General features: G+C 38.5%; 1 protein-coding gene and 1 non-coding gene across 2 annotated transcripts; both read left to right on the plus strand.

Annotated features, from left to right (window-relative positions):
- The first annotated feature begins 4,354 nt into the window (after positions 1-4,354).
- Trnat-ugu (transfer RNA threonine (anticodon UGU)) lies at positions 4,355-4,427 on the plus strand. The gene has a single exon. It is a non-coding gene; the product is annotated as a tRNA-Thr (tRNA).
- Positions 4,428-12,715: 8,288 nt separating this feature from the next.
- Positions 12,716-17,212, plus strand: LOC144648309 (52 kDa repressor of the inhibitor of the protein kinase-like). The gene is made up of 5 exons (XM_078507911.1): positions 12,716-12,771; positions 13,632-13,684; positions 13,957-14,028; positions 14,879-17,136; positions 17,198-17,212. Exons 1-4 carry the CDS (start codon positions 12,716-12,718, stop codon positions 17,107-17,109), a joined length of 2,412 nt encoding a protein of 803 aa, XP_078364037.1. The 3' UTR covers positions 17,110-17,136; positions 17,198-17,212.
- Positions 17,213-17,466: the final 254 nt, after the last annotated feature.

Consider the following 17,466-nt stretch of genomic DNA (forward strand, 5'->3'; position numbering starts at 1 on the left):
AGAATTAACAGGGATCCATATTCCCAGTCGTCCGGTCGTCCGAGACGACTAAAAAATCGTATGGACGACCAAACGATTACATAAACTCGTCCGCTGGACGACTTAAGTTTGACTTAATGAAAAAAAAACAATTATTAAGTTTTCTTATGAGTTACTTGCGTTCTGACCACTTGTCATCCATTCATAACTTTTCGAAAACAGAAAATAATTTGCAACTTTCTGTTGCGATAAAATCATAATTTTGGCCGCCATCTTGGCTGATGCGGTATTTTCCATCAATGAAATCATTGCAGGCTCAATTTTCAAGCTGTCAACCGCTGATATTTTGTACTGCAGCTGCATCCGCGAAAACACGAGGCGATCGCATCAGCTGATGTTTTGATCAAAATTTGCCGATATCTTGGTGTGGCACCGCCAGCAAAGAAGAAAAAGCAATGTTAACACTTCAGAAAAACAAACCAAATATGAATAAGAAGAGCAAAAGCGTTCTTTTCTTCCGTTGTGGCAGTCGAAGAGGCCCTGGCTTTCATTTGTGCCCCCATCATACGCTTCCGTCAACATCACAAGCCGCTTGGGGGCGTGATGTTTTGTGAAATTTGTAAGCCGGCAGCCAAGGTAGACAAGTAAAGAGTCTCATTAACAAATACTTGTGAATCAAACTTAATTATAACAGATTCGTTGCCTTGTAGATTTCATGTATACACAGTGTTACATACATGTGATAATAACAAAAAAGTCAACTTTTCATTTACTTGTTGTGGTCGCATTCTTCACTTTTGAACGGGCAAGTAAAATTTTGCCAGGGCAAGTATGTCATCTTGCATACTTGCCCGGCTGACGACTTGGAGAAAAAATGAATATGGATCCCTGCAGAATAGTACATTTGAACTTTGTAAAGATGAGATCCAACTCACTGAAGAAACCATGAACTGTGTAGACCATCTCAAGCTTGTTAAGAAAAACCATGGACTGGTCAATGGATGTACAGACATCTTGCATCTGCATACACTGTAAAGATAACTGACACAGAAGACGCTGGCAAGAACTGTCAGTTCACAGAATGCCATGCTTGTAAGCAAACAATGTTAATGGAAAATTTGGCAGTCTCTACAACAGCAAAACTTGACTATCTCCCAAGAAAGACAAAAACGTTGGCATTTTTCTGCTCTGGAAATGTTTTTAACCCTTGCTAGAATCCATGTCATCAACTGAGAAATACAACATCAAACAAAGTAGAACTAAGCTATCAAGGAACATGACAACCCAAACTCTTCTCTTCTCTTAGAAAGTTTCATTCAGCTTTCATTTCAGCACTCATACATGCAATAAATATAAGTGGGGATTCCTAAACATGGTGCATTTTTTTGGTTTACATATACAGTAACTAAAAGTTTTGTTTTTCCCAAAAAAGCCTTAAAGCAAACAAGATTTGCAGAATGCCATGCTTGCAAATAAACAACGTTAAGAGGAAATATGACATCCTAAGCAAGTTCAATCATGTTCAACACAGGAGAAAACTTAGCAAATTTTTATTCAGGTTTAGAAGTTAAAATTATAACATTTAAATTGTATTTGGTATAAATGTTTAGTTGAAGAGATGTTTGTGGATTATCATACATTCAAACAAACCAGCAAACAAATAAACTTCCTGTTCCTTGACTAGTTAAATAGTTTTTCAAGGAGGAATGAACCTTGTTTGTTTGTTTGTTTGTTTTTCTACTTTGAAATTTTTTAATGTAAGTTAAAACTCTACTCTACAAAAACTGTTAGTTGAAGATTAGTCACAGCTAGACACAGCTAGACACAGCTGTAACTAACAAAACATATTTTGGTTACCACTGTTACTTTCCAGAATGCCATGCTTGTAAACCATGTAATAACCATGTGGGCCACGCAATTTCCAGTTCAACATCCAGAAGTTTTACTTCCAAACCCAGCAACGGGACCCAAAAGGGTATGGACAAACCAGGACTGTCAGACAAATCCACTTCAGATCCAACTTGCAAAATCAACAAAGCATAAAAAGTTTATCCCAGACTGTAGTGTCAAGCATGTGTGAATTGTCATTATAACATAGCTAACAGAGCCGCGCAATTAAATTCAGTATACGTAAGCGTGCTCAAAATCCCGATGGAGCACGCTGATGACGTAATCGACGAGCGAAAATCTCACTGAGTAAAGCTCATACTCGATCATACGCTGCGGATGTTTTGCTAAAGCCATGACACATTATCTTCTGAATATGAAAAGTGAATCCTTTCAATATTTTCCCAAGGATACGAGCTACGAGGTAAGCTGTTTCTTATTACGAGACGGAGAGCGAAAGAGAAAATAAATTCGATTTTGCCGTCAAAGTTGTTTGTGTGCTTTCCTTCATTCAAACAACAACAACTAACGTGCGAGTCTCGAAGGACGAAAATCATTTTTTCACGGCCCTATCGTGGAAGAATGGGCCAACCATGAATGACAACAGCTCGATGGCACTAAAAACTAGCTGCCTGACGAAAGTTTTCACGTTTTAAGCATTACACCAAAACGACTCTGTTGTGATTTTGCCGCTCGGGAAAAAATTAACTTCATCGGGCGCTTCATTAAACTACCGTTTTCAAAAATGTTTATTTACATCAATTACAAATAAAATCGGTCCACAAAAATACTTAAAACTAAGCATGGAACCGAATTCTTTGACTCTTTTAACCCTTGGAATCTGTTCGGCTGCTAGAGGTTGTTTTGTTTTAATTTTCTTCCACAGGGGAGTAAACATTTTAATTTTAATTCAGCGAAAACCTGTCTCAGAATCAACAGCAGTATTTGCTGTTTTTGTCATTTTTTTTTCTTCGCTCTGCCACCGTATAAACTTAGTCAATTTATCAGCCATTTGACACAAACTGCTCCAATTATTGCTCGACCGCTAAGTTTATGTTCTCACACTGCACACAATAAACACAGTTTTTTTCCCGCCTTGGGCAACTCTTACGCTTCCTTCGTGCTCTCCAAACTTCCCGCGTGCTCCATAACTCGATGGAGCACACTAAAGCATGAACCAATTGTTAAAAAGAATGTTGTCAGAGCCAATCGCATGTCAGTCGTTGTTTCCCGAAGATATAAGGTTCATGACAATGTATTTGAGTTAAAGTGTAAAATGTGCGTGTAATGAACAAGCCAATGAAAAACAATTTACTTTTATTGAGCTTTTGGTGGTTCTACACAGACCAGACAACAAAATAAATTTCAACAGTCACAGTCAAAACAGGGTTAAAACTTGGTGGTCGCATGGTCGCCAGTGGCAAATAAAAAGAGCCCAGGGCCGCTAAGAAATGAGGTTTTCTTCTTTGACTTTAATTTAAGAAGTATGAAAAGAATAACAATTAAGATAATATAAAATGGTCTTTCCTTGGGGTACTTCACTTTTCTTTCTGTTCTTTCCTGAACTCTGAGTTCATCAATTTGTAGTAAAAGTTTAGTTCTAAAACTTAAAATTTAAAGCTGTTCATGATCGAGTTTTTAGATCGCTCTGATATGTAAACACCATATTGATTTTATTGACTCGTGACTCCAGACTCACCCAGAGGTCTGTGCGGTACATTTTGAAACATGAATATCGGCAAACTGCTTAAGTTTGGAATACAAAATGTGGAAATTCCTCTCCGGATGTGAACAGCCACTGCCAAAAAAAGCCAAAAGCAAGGACAATGTTCTGGAGAGTAACCGACTATACAAGAAAAGCCAAAGACAGCGGCCATTTTAGACCATTTGGAAACAGGGAAGGCCATGGTTAGTGTTTGAAGATAACTTAATGTTTTGCAAAGTGTGCAAAGAGGCAACAGCTGCAAATGCGACAGTAGGTCACAAGAATAGTTTTCTTTCCGGAAATCTCCAGTTTAAATTGGAGTCCATTAAGCTTCATGAGGAGTCTTGGAATCATAAAATTTGCAGCAAGTGTTCACGTTGAAAGGAGTATAAAGTACCGAATTTTCTCGATTAAACGCTGGACCCCGATTAAACGCCGGGTCAAAACTGCTAGTTTTTGAATAAACCCCGGGGGCGTTTGTTCGAGGTCCCGGCGTTTATTTGAGGTCAAGCTAACAAGTAAATATATTCTGTTTGTCACAAATCTTGATTGCAACATACACTATTCAATCCGTAATTATGTACCTTTGGGTAATAATCACCTTAGGAACAGATTTTCGAGGCAGAACGAAGACAAAACTCGTCCCGCCTTGACAAACTGCACCTTGGTCTCAAAAATCTGTAACAATAAATCAATCTGAAAAATTGGCAGAAAATTGCATCATTTAATAAACGCCGAGCCCCGATTAAACGCCGGCTTCAAATACGAAGCCGGCGTGACGGAGGCAGCGTGGCCGAGTGGTTAGAGCGCCGGACTTGTAATCCGGAGGTCGCGGGTTCAAGTCCCGTTCTGACCACTAGCTGGATTTGTTCTTGGTAGTCCCGAGTTCAACTCCTCGGCCACGCTTGTAAATAGCCAACTGGTCTGCCTCCTGCCAGTTGGGATTTTTAACCATGTTATGTTCATTTAAAATATTTGTTTCACATTGGCCCTGAAAAGCCCCATTGGGGGAGTGGTCAATTAAGTATTATTATTATTATTATTATAAATAAACGCCGGGTTCACCGAGGCAAGTTTGAAATAAACGCCGGGGGCGTTTAATTGAGAAAATACGGTATGTTAGTAGAAGAAATTTGAGGGCCACTTCATTTTGGCCTGGGCCACTAAAAGTTCAGGGATACTGGCCCGAGTGGCGACCAAGCACTGAAGTTAATTTTTAGCCCTGTCAAAATCCATTACAACAATTTGTTTCGATTGTTGTTTTCAATACCCACTCTGCATTTTAAATGTCATATCAATGAGAAGAACAGAAGACTACACATCTTGATAAAATGCAAGCAGCAAAATTGAAACTTTTGAGGTTCGCAGCACAGTGTTTCTTGCTCATTCCAGGTCACAGGTCAATACCCTAAAATCCATATTTCCAATATTTTGGTAGGTGCGGCTCAGCTAAAAAATGTTTCAAGTTTGGCCAGTCAACCTTACAGGCAATGGCCTGAAATTTATTTTAAACCATGTTATATCCACCATTTTAACCAAATGAAAAACATTTATCTTTGGCAAAAGGTGGGATTTAATTTAGTTACAATAAGCCAATTAAACCAGATATATGTGTTTCCATCTACAGTTTCTAGTGTCTTACTCAGAACAGTGATGGAAGTCACAATGTATTCATTATTGTGTTTGAATTACCTACTGTCACTGAGGTGTACTCATCAGCAAGGCCAGTAAGCCAGCCAGCCAAGAGTTGTCCAACCAGCTTCTGGGCATCAGTGCATTTCTTCAGGCAGAGAAGTGTTTCAAACATGTTTGCATCGCCCAAAGACGAAAACTGATTATAAGAAGAAAACCTTGACTTAAGCTACACAAGCTACAAGCATACACTCCCCTATAAATAATAATAATAATAATAATAATAATAATAATAATAATAATAATAATTTGTTGAGCTCATAATTATAAATATGTACATTCAATTTCACATTTTTGTATGTTTTTCTTCCAAAAAAACATGCTAAGGTTCATACTCTTTTCATAATTAAATTGAGTTTTCCTTTACCTGAATTGGACCATTTTTCTTTGACATTTTTAAAAATTACCTTGATTTTGGGTAGATTTTTATCCTTTTCTTCACAAAAAAATAACCAGCCTAATTTATTTTGTACAATTAATACCATTTTCCATAACTTTCCATTGACCCATGTTCCATGACCTTCCAGGCCTGAAAAACGAAATTCTAAAATCACATTACTTTCCCGAATTTCCATGACCTGTATACACCGATTTCACAAATGGCGGACGCGCGGAAAAGAACTGGTACTGAAGCATGAAAACGAGGCGTTTTAGGATAAACAACTTTCGTGTAACAAGGGGAAAAGGTAAAATTACAGGAGTTTTGAAGCTCTCCACCGTTAAATGGGGTTATTAGATCGCTTTCTAGGTTGATTTCGAGATAACCGAGTTCGAAATAAGTTTGCGGTCTAATATTTGTCGTTTTGTTTCGGGTTCTAAGCAAAACCCTGGGCTGCACATGGCTTGAAATACGACGGGTCGCCAAACATTTTAAACCTCGGACTTCTCAAGAAAGCTCCGGTATCCAGACGAGTGTACACATTTTCTTAAGGATTTTGGTGAGTCATTGAAGAATATCGAAAATAAACACGCCAAAATGTATTGCCTTTGTAAGCATACATGTACGTTGTGAAAAAACGCGTAACAATGATTTTTCGGGTCGGTTTCTTTATTTTTTCTGGTGAAATAACCATACGTGATCACTATACATACCTGAAATGCATCAATAAAAACGTGTTATTCTCAGTCGACTTTAATAGTAGTTTTTTTTTTGGACTTAGTAGGAGTAGATTTTTTCATTTTAGAAAAAAAATTGTATTCAAATAATTCAGACAGACTGAAGCGGCTAATTCGATTAAAAATAAAACATCAGTTGGCTCCACGCAAAGGATTTACATTAAGTGAAGCGGACAGTAAATGTTCCACACAATCTTCCGTGAACAAGATCATCACAATGTTCCCCAAGTCATGAAGGAAAATAAGGCTATTAATTCTGTAAATTTAGTGAAATCTACTGGAATTCCTTCTGCAGCGTCGAACGACATGAAATTTAATCTCGGGAAGAAATTTATCACGTGCTAGGCAACTATGACGAAGGTCCAACTGATAGAACAAATATTCACGCTTTCGCTTCATTTTACAAGCTTTTACGCCTTCCGCATTAATTTATATAAAGCTGAGATTATTGGAGGCGATTTTTATTTATTTATCAAGTATTCTCAAAAATAATGGTTTATTACAAAGAAGAAACATATCATAGCATTGGAATTCAATACCGGTAGTCTCCGTCTTTTTAATTAATTTGTCGACATTTCAACGATTTGCCTTAGCACAACAAAGGTATTTTGTGAAGTATAAAAAGAATTAAAAAGCGAAGGAATAATAGTAAATAAAAATTGCTTAAAGGATATGTAACCGGACAAGGTGTTTGAAGTTGAAGTTTGACTTGTCAAGTCCCCATAACGCAGCTGTTATTTCAAAGCCGGTCTTCGTGCTCTACTAAAGATCCGCAAGGAGACAGAGTTAGCATTTTTCGTTTGCTTTCACAAAAGTGAAAAGAACGTACCTTGACAGCATCTGGAAAAGAACATACCTTGACAGCGTCTGAAAATTAGTTTCGATATCGGTCCGTGTAAAATTTTACCGGCCAACAGTTGTCGAAGCTCCTTTTGAAAACAAAAACTTTAACTCTGTTTCCCTGCAGATCTACGGTCCCTTTCTGCTTGCAACACGGAAACAAGAATAATTACTAGACTGCAAACGCGTTAAGAATTCCTTAATCTCGAAAATTTGGAAGGAAAACGGTCTATTTCCCCGTTTAACAAACAAAAACTTCAGAACTCGCGTAATTTTCACTCTATTCCCCTTGTAACACGAAAGTTGTTTATCCTAAAACGCCTCGTTTTCATGTCTCGTACCAGTTTTTTTCCGCGCGTCCGCCATTTGTGAAATCGGTGTATAAACCCGCATGCCCTCCTTGGAAAAATAAATAACTTTGAACCTTCATTGAACGTGTTGGGGCACTGGGGCACGAACAACAAGGTATACGTATCGAGGTCAAAATGTGTCTCCACTCTTATTGCGAACGATTGTGGCTAAAATTATACAATATTAATTGAAACTGCTTTCTAAATAACGTTTAGGAATAGTCCAGGCGAACAGACTCTCAATCTTCGGGCGAAACAACAGCAAATTCTTTCACATGAGTGAAGCCAAATTATGATTGCTCAATATGTGATAAGAAAAAAAACGTACAAATTATATGAATTACGTCGTAAATACACAACTTTTTGTTCACTATTACGACAGAACTTCGTAAATTTGCATCAGTCTATAATATTCTTGAAATATGAAACACGAAACAAGCTAGCCATGCGGCTGCGATGTCACCCGATCAAAGTCATAAGCTTGTTTTCTTTGTATAAATATTCGAGCGGACAAGCTAATAAAAAGAAATCTAGCCTAAGCAGTCTTTGCAGTTTATTGACAACTTGAATACGAGACAGGATAAAGACAAAACAACTTACCTGAACGCCGAAACGCTGCAAAGTGTCTGCAAAAACAGCTGAGCTGACGACACACCTCCAACCGAAAAACACGCTTCTGCAGCTAAGTGCTTCGTGTTAAAAACACAAATATTCCCTCCAATCAAATTAGAACCCAGGACTTCGTGATCTCTTGGGGTGCGTCGTTACCATAGCCCTTTCGTTTCTCTTAGCTTGATAACCAACGGCCGAGCATTAAAACAGACGGCAACCTTATTTTCTTTTTATTTTGTTGTTTCTTCATTCGATTTCTTATTTTTTCCATGCTTACAATATCCATGGTAGCCTGCGTAGCTGGCGGTATTGTTAGGTTTTTCAAAAAGCGCCCACAGACAAGCCGCGACAACGGGCGGCGCAGCCGCGAGTGATTTGGGGAGGAAAACCCAACAATACCGCCAGCTACGCAGGCTAACAATATGGTGAGGGGTTCTTTTGCCACTCACTAAAATTCCGCTCACCGCTTCCTCCAAGTTAAAGCCCCTATTTCCCAAATCACTTTTTTAAACATTTCATTTAACTTGATATACTGTGAAATGTTTTTTTGACCAACTCTACTCCAGCTCGTTTCGAATCATTTTTCATCATTCTAGTTCGAACCCTTGTTATTTGTCCAGTATTTGGAGGAATGTTCTGGCAACCACTAATAATTAAAACGAAATTAAAGTCTCCACTTTTCACGTCAACATGTTCTAAAGATAAAAACTATTCAGGCCAGGAAAAAAGTGTGTACAGAGTAAAAGGTAGGAAAAACGAAAAAGAACGGAGCAAGGAAATAAAATGTGAACGGTTCCCAAAAAAAGAGTAGGGAAATATTCAGAAAAAAAATTAAAAAAAATAATAATAAATCATTTTATTAAAATGTCAAGTATTTAATCTATTAAGCACTGCTCTGCTACCTAATTGTGGACATATAATATAAACTTACTAATATTGCAAATCGAACATAAACTTATTAAAACCCCAACTGGCAGGAGGCCCACCAAGTTGGCTATTTACAAAGCGTGTAGTTGAATTCGGCAACACCAAACACAAATCCATCCTGTTGCATAAAAATACTTAAGATTACGGGCGATTTCCTGCAACAGCTCACTGCGTTGCGGTAAATTTTTTCAAAGCGTTTTGGTTTTTCCAGTGCTCTTTAGTGCTCTCTTTCTCCCGATTTATCCTTAGCAAGGGAGAAAACCCCTCAGAGCACAGGGAATGGCTGAAGAAAACTCACGCAATCTTAAGTATTTTTATGGAACTGGGCCCAGGGGAACAGAAATGTCTCGCGACAGGAAAGTCTGTGAATAGCTACCTTTTTTCCGTTAGACTACAAAGCACTCATAAGTTTTTTCGCTTCAGAACTTTGAGGGAGACTGGGGAGAGACACTTAAAAGTCCTTCAACGACTTTAGAGGAAAAACGACTGTTCTGCAGTCAAACCCGGTTTTTTAGATAAAACCAACTACTGCATAATGAGGAGAGAACGTCCTTGTTTACATAACGCTGACACAAAAATTCTCCTTTCTGTAACTGATAACTTGCGTTTCTAAAAAGTTTTTTTCCTGGGAGTGGTAGACAGAGGTTATCTCTAATTCAACTAACCTCACTTGAAAGTGATTAACAGTTTATCTCTAAAACTAGCAAAAACTTCTTTTCGTTTGATTTTGTTAATTTCTTCATTCGCCTTGTATTATTTCAATAGAAAACACCAACTACACCCCACAGGAGGGACACTCCCTCAGAATTTACTATACGGGATCGCGATGTTGGACTCCCGATTTAGAGCGGGTATCCATTAATAATATTTTCGCATTGAATGATTTATTTCAAAGGGCAAACCTCACTAACAACAGAATTCCGTTTTCCAGTATAACTGTCTGGCCAGCCAGTCCTTTTTCATTTCGGTCTTTATTACAGTTTTATAGTTAGAAGCATGCAGAACAGCGTTGAAACGAATATTATAAGGCCATTTTTTTATATAATGTGAGAGGCGCGGTGGCCTAATGGTTAGTGCGCCGGACTCCGGATCGAGCGGTCAGGGTTCGAGACCTGGCCGAAGTCATTGTGTTGTGTTCTTGGGCAAGACAATTTACTTTCATAGTGCCTCTCTGTACCCAGGTGTATAAATGGGCGCCTGGCGACAAAATACTGGGAGGGTACCCTGCGATGGACTAGCATCCCATTCAGGAGGTAGTAGAAATATTCCTAGCCGCTTTATGATACGGAAACCGGGATAAGCTCCGGTAGTATGGGCTCGAGGTTTTCCCCTTTTTTCCCCCTTTTATATCTATATATAATTGATCTGCTCACCACTGACAGATAACGATATTTTGCTCAACCTCGTCAAGTAATTGTTAAATATTTTCTTATTAAGACAAAATAATCAAAGAAAAGGATAGAGACGATGTCCTAACTTCAATGATATAGATTACAATTTCGAATTTCTTGGATGTCGTTTTGCGCCAGCAAGAATAACATCTTTAAGCACCCCATATTTACCCATTCTCAATAATCTTCCCAAACGACCCAGTCAAAACAAGACCGAAGGTGTTTTCTTTATTTGAACATTTATTTTCATCAACTAGTTAGTAGCAACGCTTCAAATCCTGAATTTGCATTTATACGTAGTAGCTTAATCCGAACTTTTAACTCTTCTAAAAAGGGAAACTAGGACTTTTAGCTCCACCACACATTATAAATTACTCTCACTGCCTCGTCAGCGGACTCAATATTTACAATTTGAAATTCCTGTCGCTTATTCTTGTCGGTACCGTAATATTTTCTTTTTATCGCCCAATTATAACATTCTACTAGTCTAGAATACGATGATTTTTTTTCGGCGTTTCTCCGCCAATATTTACATATTAACACAATTTACAAACACCTGTTTTCAAAACTCAAAGCGTTTATATTATTGCACTAAAGCAAGGTATTTTACATCCCAACAATGGCAAAAATCGTAATAGTGAATGCACAAAATAAATAAACAAGAAACAAGATAAAATAGAAAAACGTAAAAATACATCAAATTGGAGAACTGTCTACATATAAAACGCGAAACGTTAAGGTAAGAAAGATCTCCATATTTGCGGACGTTTGCCTAAAGTCAACTGAGGTACTTTGAAAATAGCCCGACGCTCTTTTTTCTTTTTTTTTCTCTCAGTGTTCAATTCTTGACGAGACAAACTGCGAAAAGTTTAAAGATTTCAGTCAAAGAACTTTAAATATCCATAACATTTTTTTTTTAATTTTTACAGGACTGTTTTCAATTAATTGGTGATAAATCCAACTGCGAATTTACTTCAATTTAATAATCAGTGAACAGCTGCGCTTTCACTGACCAATTCTTCGCAGATGTTTAATGTTTGCGCGCCCAGTTCATTCATGTTGGCAAAATGAAATAAAATATAATTTAAGGTGACAAAAAAAAACATTTATCAGCTAAAATAAATAACAGACACCAATCGACCAGGAAATCAAATTCTTCGATTTTAAATTCCAAACCTGATACAGTGTCTAAGGTATGATTCAAAAGCCATTTTAAACTAAAATATGACTCAAGCATTTTCAGTACATTAAATAATTATGTATTACAGTGACGGCTGGATTGATCTGGATTTACTGTGGAGCCGGCAAACATGGAGCCGTTCTGGGTCTTTTCTTATCTTCTATATCTGGACAACATTTGGAAAACATCACGGATGTTCTACTGAGCATAAAAAGATTAAGATCTTGATGTTTTAAGTGCGATGTTTGCAGTATCTTTGGACAAGTTCTCGTCTTTCGGTAATTCCGGTACGGTTTTCTTTATTTTATCTCGCTGGCCACGTTCAGCATGAATTGTTGCAGTTTTTATTATTATGGACGAGGGTATCTGCAGCTAAAAATCATCGAGAGAAATCTCACTGTAACATTCTTTCAGCGTGGGAGCGGACATGGTTCGTTTCAACATTGTTTTGTTAGTCCTTCCATGGACACAATCTGAAATCACGTCTAGATCACAGGAGGCTGTTCTTGCCAAGCGGGTACGGTTGGCCACATACCTTGGCTCCAGGGCACCTTCCAATGCAACAAATGGATCCTTTCGTCTGACAAATTGCACGAAACCATCTGCCGGCTTGGTTGGTTGCGGTTTCTTTATTCGCAACAGTTCCAATAAGGCGTTCCTGAAACGGCGGTCTCTATAGCAGTAGAGTAATGGATTTGCAAGGGAGTTTAAATGGATCAGTATCTCCCAAAACCGGAAACTTACACTCAGGGGCGTAGCCAGCCTATAGGCCCGTAGGCCCGGGCCTACAAATTTTTTTTCGCCCACTTGAGTTTTTATAATATGATTATAATAAATGTTGAAATGAAAAAAAAATTATGACACATTTTCAAGTTTGTAAATAAGAAAGAAGGAGCAAGAATAAATCGCGTTAAAGCACACACACTAGTGCTGTTTTGACGAAATTTTGATAGTCAGCGGTCTTCAAAAAAGCTATTAAACCATACGTTCAGCGGTTACCGTCTACAAGGCAGCGAACAAATGCAGTTTCACAAATATGGCATCTAAAAGGCCCGGCAGTCGAAGCATTGATAGTTATTTCCAGAAAACAAGGTATGTATTACCATTTAGTTTCTGTAGAAAGATAGATGAGAGCTGTTAGTACTAAACAAAGTTCGTGATATTAAAGTAACGACTGCAAATCCTAAGAGTTCTGTGTGCGGTCAAACATGAAACTGAAACAATTGGATCAACGGGCTATTAATTGCAACTGCAATTTACAATATTCCAGATTTGCCGTCTCTGCCTCAATGAGAATGTTCTGAAGTAACCTTGATACTTCTATTATAAAGCTTAATTAAATTATTTCTTTTAATATGTTCATTCAGTTATCGTTTCGTTTCTAATGAACTGTCTATTCTGGCTACGATGGCCGAACACAGTTTGCGCGCGCTCTGTGGATTTTATCGCTGACGTAAGAAGCGCACGCGAGAGGGTTGAGAAAAACAACCGTGGAGCCGAAACAGTAATCACTTTATTTTTTCCTCGTTAAGGTTCCAGATGGATTGAAAAGAGCTTAAAATGACACAGTATGTTCCGTGTCAAAACTTTTGTTACAACAGTATGTCAAAAAAGTTCAGGACGCAAAAAAACTCGGCCATTTTGGAGTCTGACTGTTGCCTTGAACTGTCCACGAGAACCCAGTTAAATGCAGCGCCATCTGGGACTATTAAAGTGCTTCGGTGGGATTTCACACAAATGCGCCGATTTTTGACAACCAGCCATTATCAGATTTATAAAAAATTGGCAAAGACAACACTTCAGGAGACAATCAAGAGGCATTTTGCAACAAAAGAATGGAAATCTAATAGAGGGATTTTTTATGCTCTGCTGGGACATGTTAAAAAAAATTAAAATTCCCTCTTTGGAAACCCTATTTCTTTATGACATATTTGATTTAATTTTCAAAACAGCACTGCCACAAGTCAAACCGATGGCGAAGATCCAAAACGGAAACGTTTGACAGGTATACTATCTATTGGCCGCCAGGTTTAAATTTTTTAATACCACAGCCATGTTGTTGATTTTAAATAACTGAAATACTTTTTCTCGAGCTGTTTTTTTCCTTAAACAGCCAGAAAAACTAAAAGACATTGCAATCGTAATTTTATCTTATACAAATAACAAAATAGTGAAGCTAAAGACATTGAACAAGTTTGAAGATAAGTTAAGAATAAAATGCTGCCACATATGAACCGTGGAAAATGTAAAGTACTTTTTTTCATTTTTTCATTGAAGAATCAGATGTGACCAGCAGTGATAGTGTAGAGTCTGTGGACCCAGACAAAAGCTTGAAACATGGATCATCAGGTGCCTCGCCCTTTCACATCCTTGATCTTCCTGAGGAGATATTGCTTACTATTTTTAAATACCTTCCATTGAGAGAAGCTATAGCAAACATATCTAGAGTTTGTAATCATTTCAAGAGATTGGTGAACAGTGGAACAATGTGGAAATCATTTGGATTTTTGGACGATTTTGGTTGTATTAAGTACGACAAAAACGTTTTTGATACCATATTTGATCATTCTCATCAGTTTCAGGAGTTGTATTTTAATGGCGACTTTGAAGCATTACTATCCCAAGTACCACTTGATTATGTGTACTCAAAACTATCTGCATGCTGTAACTTGAAAGTCTTAGATTTAACTACAAATAGGAGTGTGCGTGAAATTCCATTTGTTGTAAGTATGCCCAACCTAGAAAGTCTATTTCTTGAATGGTGTACACAGCTGATTCCAGATTCAGTCGTAGCTCTCTTATCGAAAGAACATCTTTGTCCCAAATTGAAGCAATTAAGCATGCGGAGGTGCGAGCAGTTTTTGGAAACAGAAATCATGACCATTGTTATTTCACACAAAAAGCTTGAACGACTGGATATAAGTCACACAAGGGTGTTTAATGTTCAGTGCACTCTCAATATGATTAGTTCACTTCCTCGCCTCAAAGAGTTTGTGCTTTCTCCAGATTTAGACGAAAATAGTGAGGAGGAGTGGGAGCGTTTTCAAGCAAAATTTCCAATTCTTCGCTTTGAGTTAATGTAGTGCTTGGGGAAAAACGTTTTGCACGAACTGTTGAAATCCTGGAGAAAAGTTGTTGCTAAAATAAATGAAAGTTGACTGTTAACTTAATTTTAAACTTTCATTTCCCCTGCTTTCAGCCCGCCCTGCCGAAAGCAATTTGGTCAGTACGGCTGCACAAGTTCCATTCCCAGAATATGTGGACATTGCCTCCACACAATTCAGGAATACAGATGACGAAATCAAGCTAAGTATTCTTTGTGAGAACTCAAAACACCCAAATGTGTGGCAAAAGTTTACTTTCCCGTCACACAACATTGATGGTAAACAGAGAAAGGTGAACTACCAAATACTTGAACGCTACCCTTGGATGAGATACTCGATCTCGAATGACTCTGTGTATTGTGGTGTTTGCTGTATGTTTAGCAATGAAGGTCAGGGTGATGTTTTCTGTAAAGGTAAAGGCATGAATGACTGGAAAAATTTATCAACGTGTATTAGTCGTCATCTGTCCATGAAAAGCAGCCACCATGGATTTGTTGTTGATGCAACGAATTTCGTCCGGGTAAGGACCGGGGGGGCCGACATTTTAAGTGAATTAGACAAGCTACGAAAGGAGAAAATTCAAAGAAACAGGTACATTCTTAAGGAAATTATTGAAGTACTTATTTTGTGTGGTAAACAAAACATACCAGTTCGTGGTCATACTGAAGAAGATAGCAATTTCAAAGCGATACTGGAACGAGTTGCTGCCTCAAATACGGTTTTACTTGATCATCTAAAGAATGCCTCCCGAAACGCAACCTACATAAGCCCAGCAATCCAGAATGAAATTATCGACCTTTGTGGTAAACGTGTTCGTAATGCTCTTGTGGAAGAGTGTAACGCAGCTCAGTGTTTTTCCTTGTTAGCAGACGAAGCAACAGACAGTGCAACTATTGAGCAAGTATCTATTTCAGTGAGGTATGTGCATCATAAAGACACTGGTGATATTCAAGTCAAGGAAGAATTCCTGGGTTTTAAAGAGGCACCTGGTCGGACAACAGCGGCTGTAATTGCTGATCTTCTTTTAAACTCCCTAAAAGAGTACAAAGTAAACACTAACACACTGCGGGGGCAGGGATATGATGGAGCTGCCAATATGGCAGGTATCCGAAATGGGGTCCAGGCTAAAGTGAAGGAAGCCCACCCAAATGCGATATACGTTCATTGCCAATCACACGCATTAAATCTCAGTATTGTCCACAGTTGCCAAGATAGAATTGTAAGGAACATGATGTCCACGGTACAGGAAATTGCATTTGCATTTTCTTTCTCAGCTAAGCGACAGCACCAATTTCAGGAGAAGTTAAAAGAAACACCTGAAAGTCAAGAGCAAATGGGACGACGAGCAAAGCTGCGAACACTTTGCGAGACTCGTTGGGGTGCAAGAGCTGACGCATTGTGTACTTTTAAGTCATCTTTCGATGTCATCTTAAAGGCTTTGGAGGTGCTTGACACTATACAGGACTCCAAAGCGAGAGGCTTTATAAATAGCATGCTCAAGTTTGAGTTTATAATAGCATTAATTGCTTCCGAATGGCTGCTGCAATTTATTGTGCCGTTGACCAATTATCTTCAAACAGTTGATTTAGATTTACTTCAAGCACACGCTCAGGCCAATGTCGTTATCCAGTCACTTCGCAATGAGCGCAAGGACGAGTCCTGGAATAAGCTGCACGAAATGGCGGTATCTCTTGCAGTGAAGCATGATGTCGCAGTGTGTAAACCCAGACTAGCTGGTCGGCAGTTATTTCGAGAAAACGTTCCAGCAGATTCAGTCAGTGAATACTACAAGCTAGCGATGTATTATCCGTTCCTTGACCATTTAATATCGGAACTTGATTCCCGCCTTATCAAACCAAGTCCACTATTCAAAGTAACAAATCTTTTGCCGAAAAATGTTGGCAACTGGTCTCCAGCTGAGATCAGTGCTAAAGAAATTTTGGACGCGTATGATCCCGATATTCCAGAAGATATTCAACAGTTGCACGAGAGTGAATGCCTGCGGTGGAAATTGCGCTGGGACAAGGTGGACAATCCTCCAGCCACCATTGTTGAAACGCTTCCTCACTGTCGACCACAAGAATTTCCAAATTTATCGAGGGCATTCACGGCACTTCTTACTCTGCCGATAACTACAGCCACTGCAGAGAGGTCTTTCAGTGCGTTGAGAAGACTTAAAACCTACTTGAGGTCAACGATGAAGGAAGATCGCCTGAGTGGACTTGCACTTATGCATATCCATAAACACGATGTGTCATTGAATGCTGAAGACATCGTTGATGATTTTGCGGCCTCTGGAAACAGGAGGATTGAGCTCCTTTTTTAGCTATTAGCTAGATTACTTTAGTGATAGGTTGACTTGTAACAGTGTATCGTTGGAGGAAGTCACTTTTAGTTGGTATTGAGTTCTATAGCTCAAACAAACAACAAAGAAACAATAAAATCATTTTTGAGGGTCTCTGCATAACAAACCTTCCGGCGAAGCATTTTACTGGGTCCCCTTAAACGCGGCCTTTATAATTTAGAGATCAGGCCTACAACAAGTTGAAAACCTGGCTACGCCCCTGACACTTGTACGAAGAACTGGGAAAAACTCTCCCAAGGTATATAAAACAAGTGCTGGAACAAACGAGAAAATAACTGCAGCGGTAAGTAGGAAAGTCGTCTTGGCAATTTTGGATTC

The sequence above is a fragment of the Oculina patagonica genome, chromosome 4 (assembly GCF_052425735.1).
Source record: "Oculina patagonica isolate OP01 chromosome 4, crgOcupat, whole genome shotgun sequence".
NCBI classification, from domain to species: Eukaryota; Metazoa; Cnidaria; class Anthozoa; order Scleractinia; family Oculinidae; genus Oculina; species Oculina patagonica.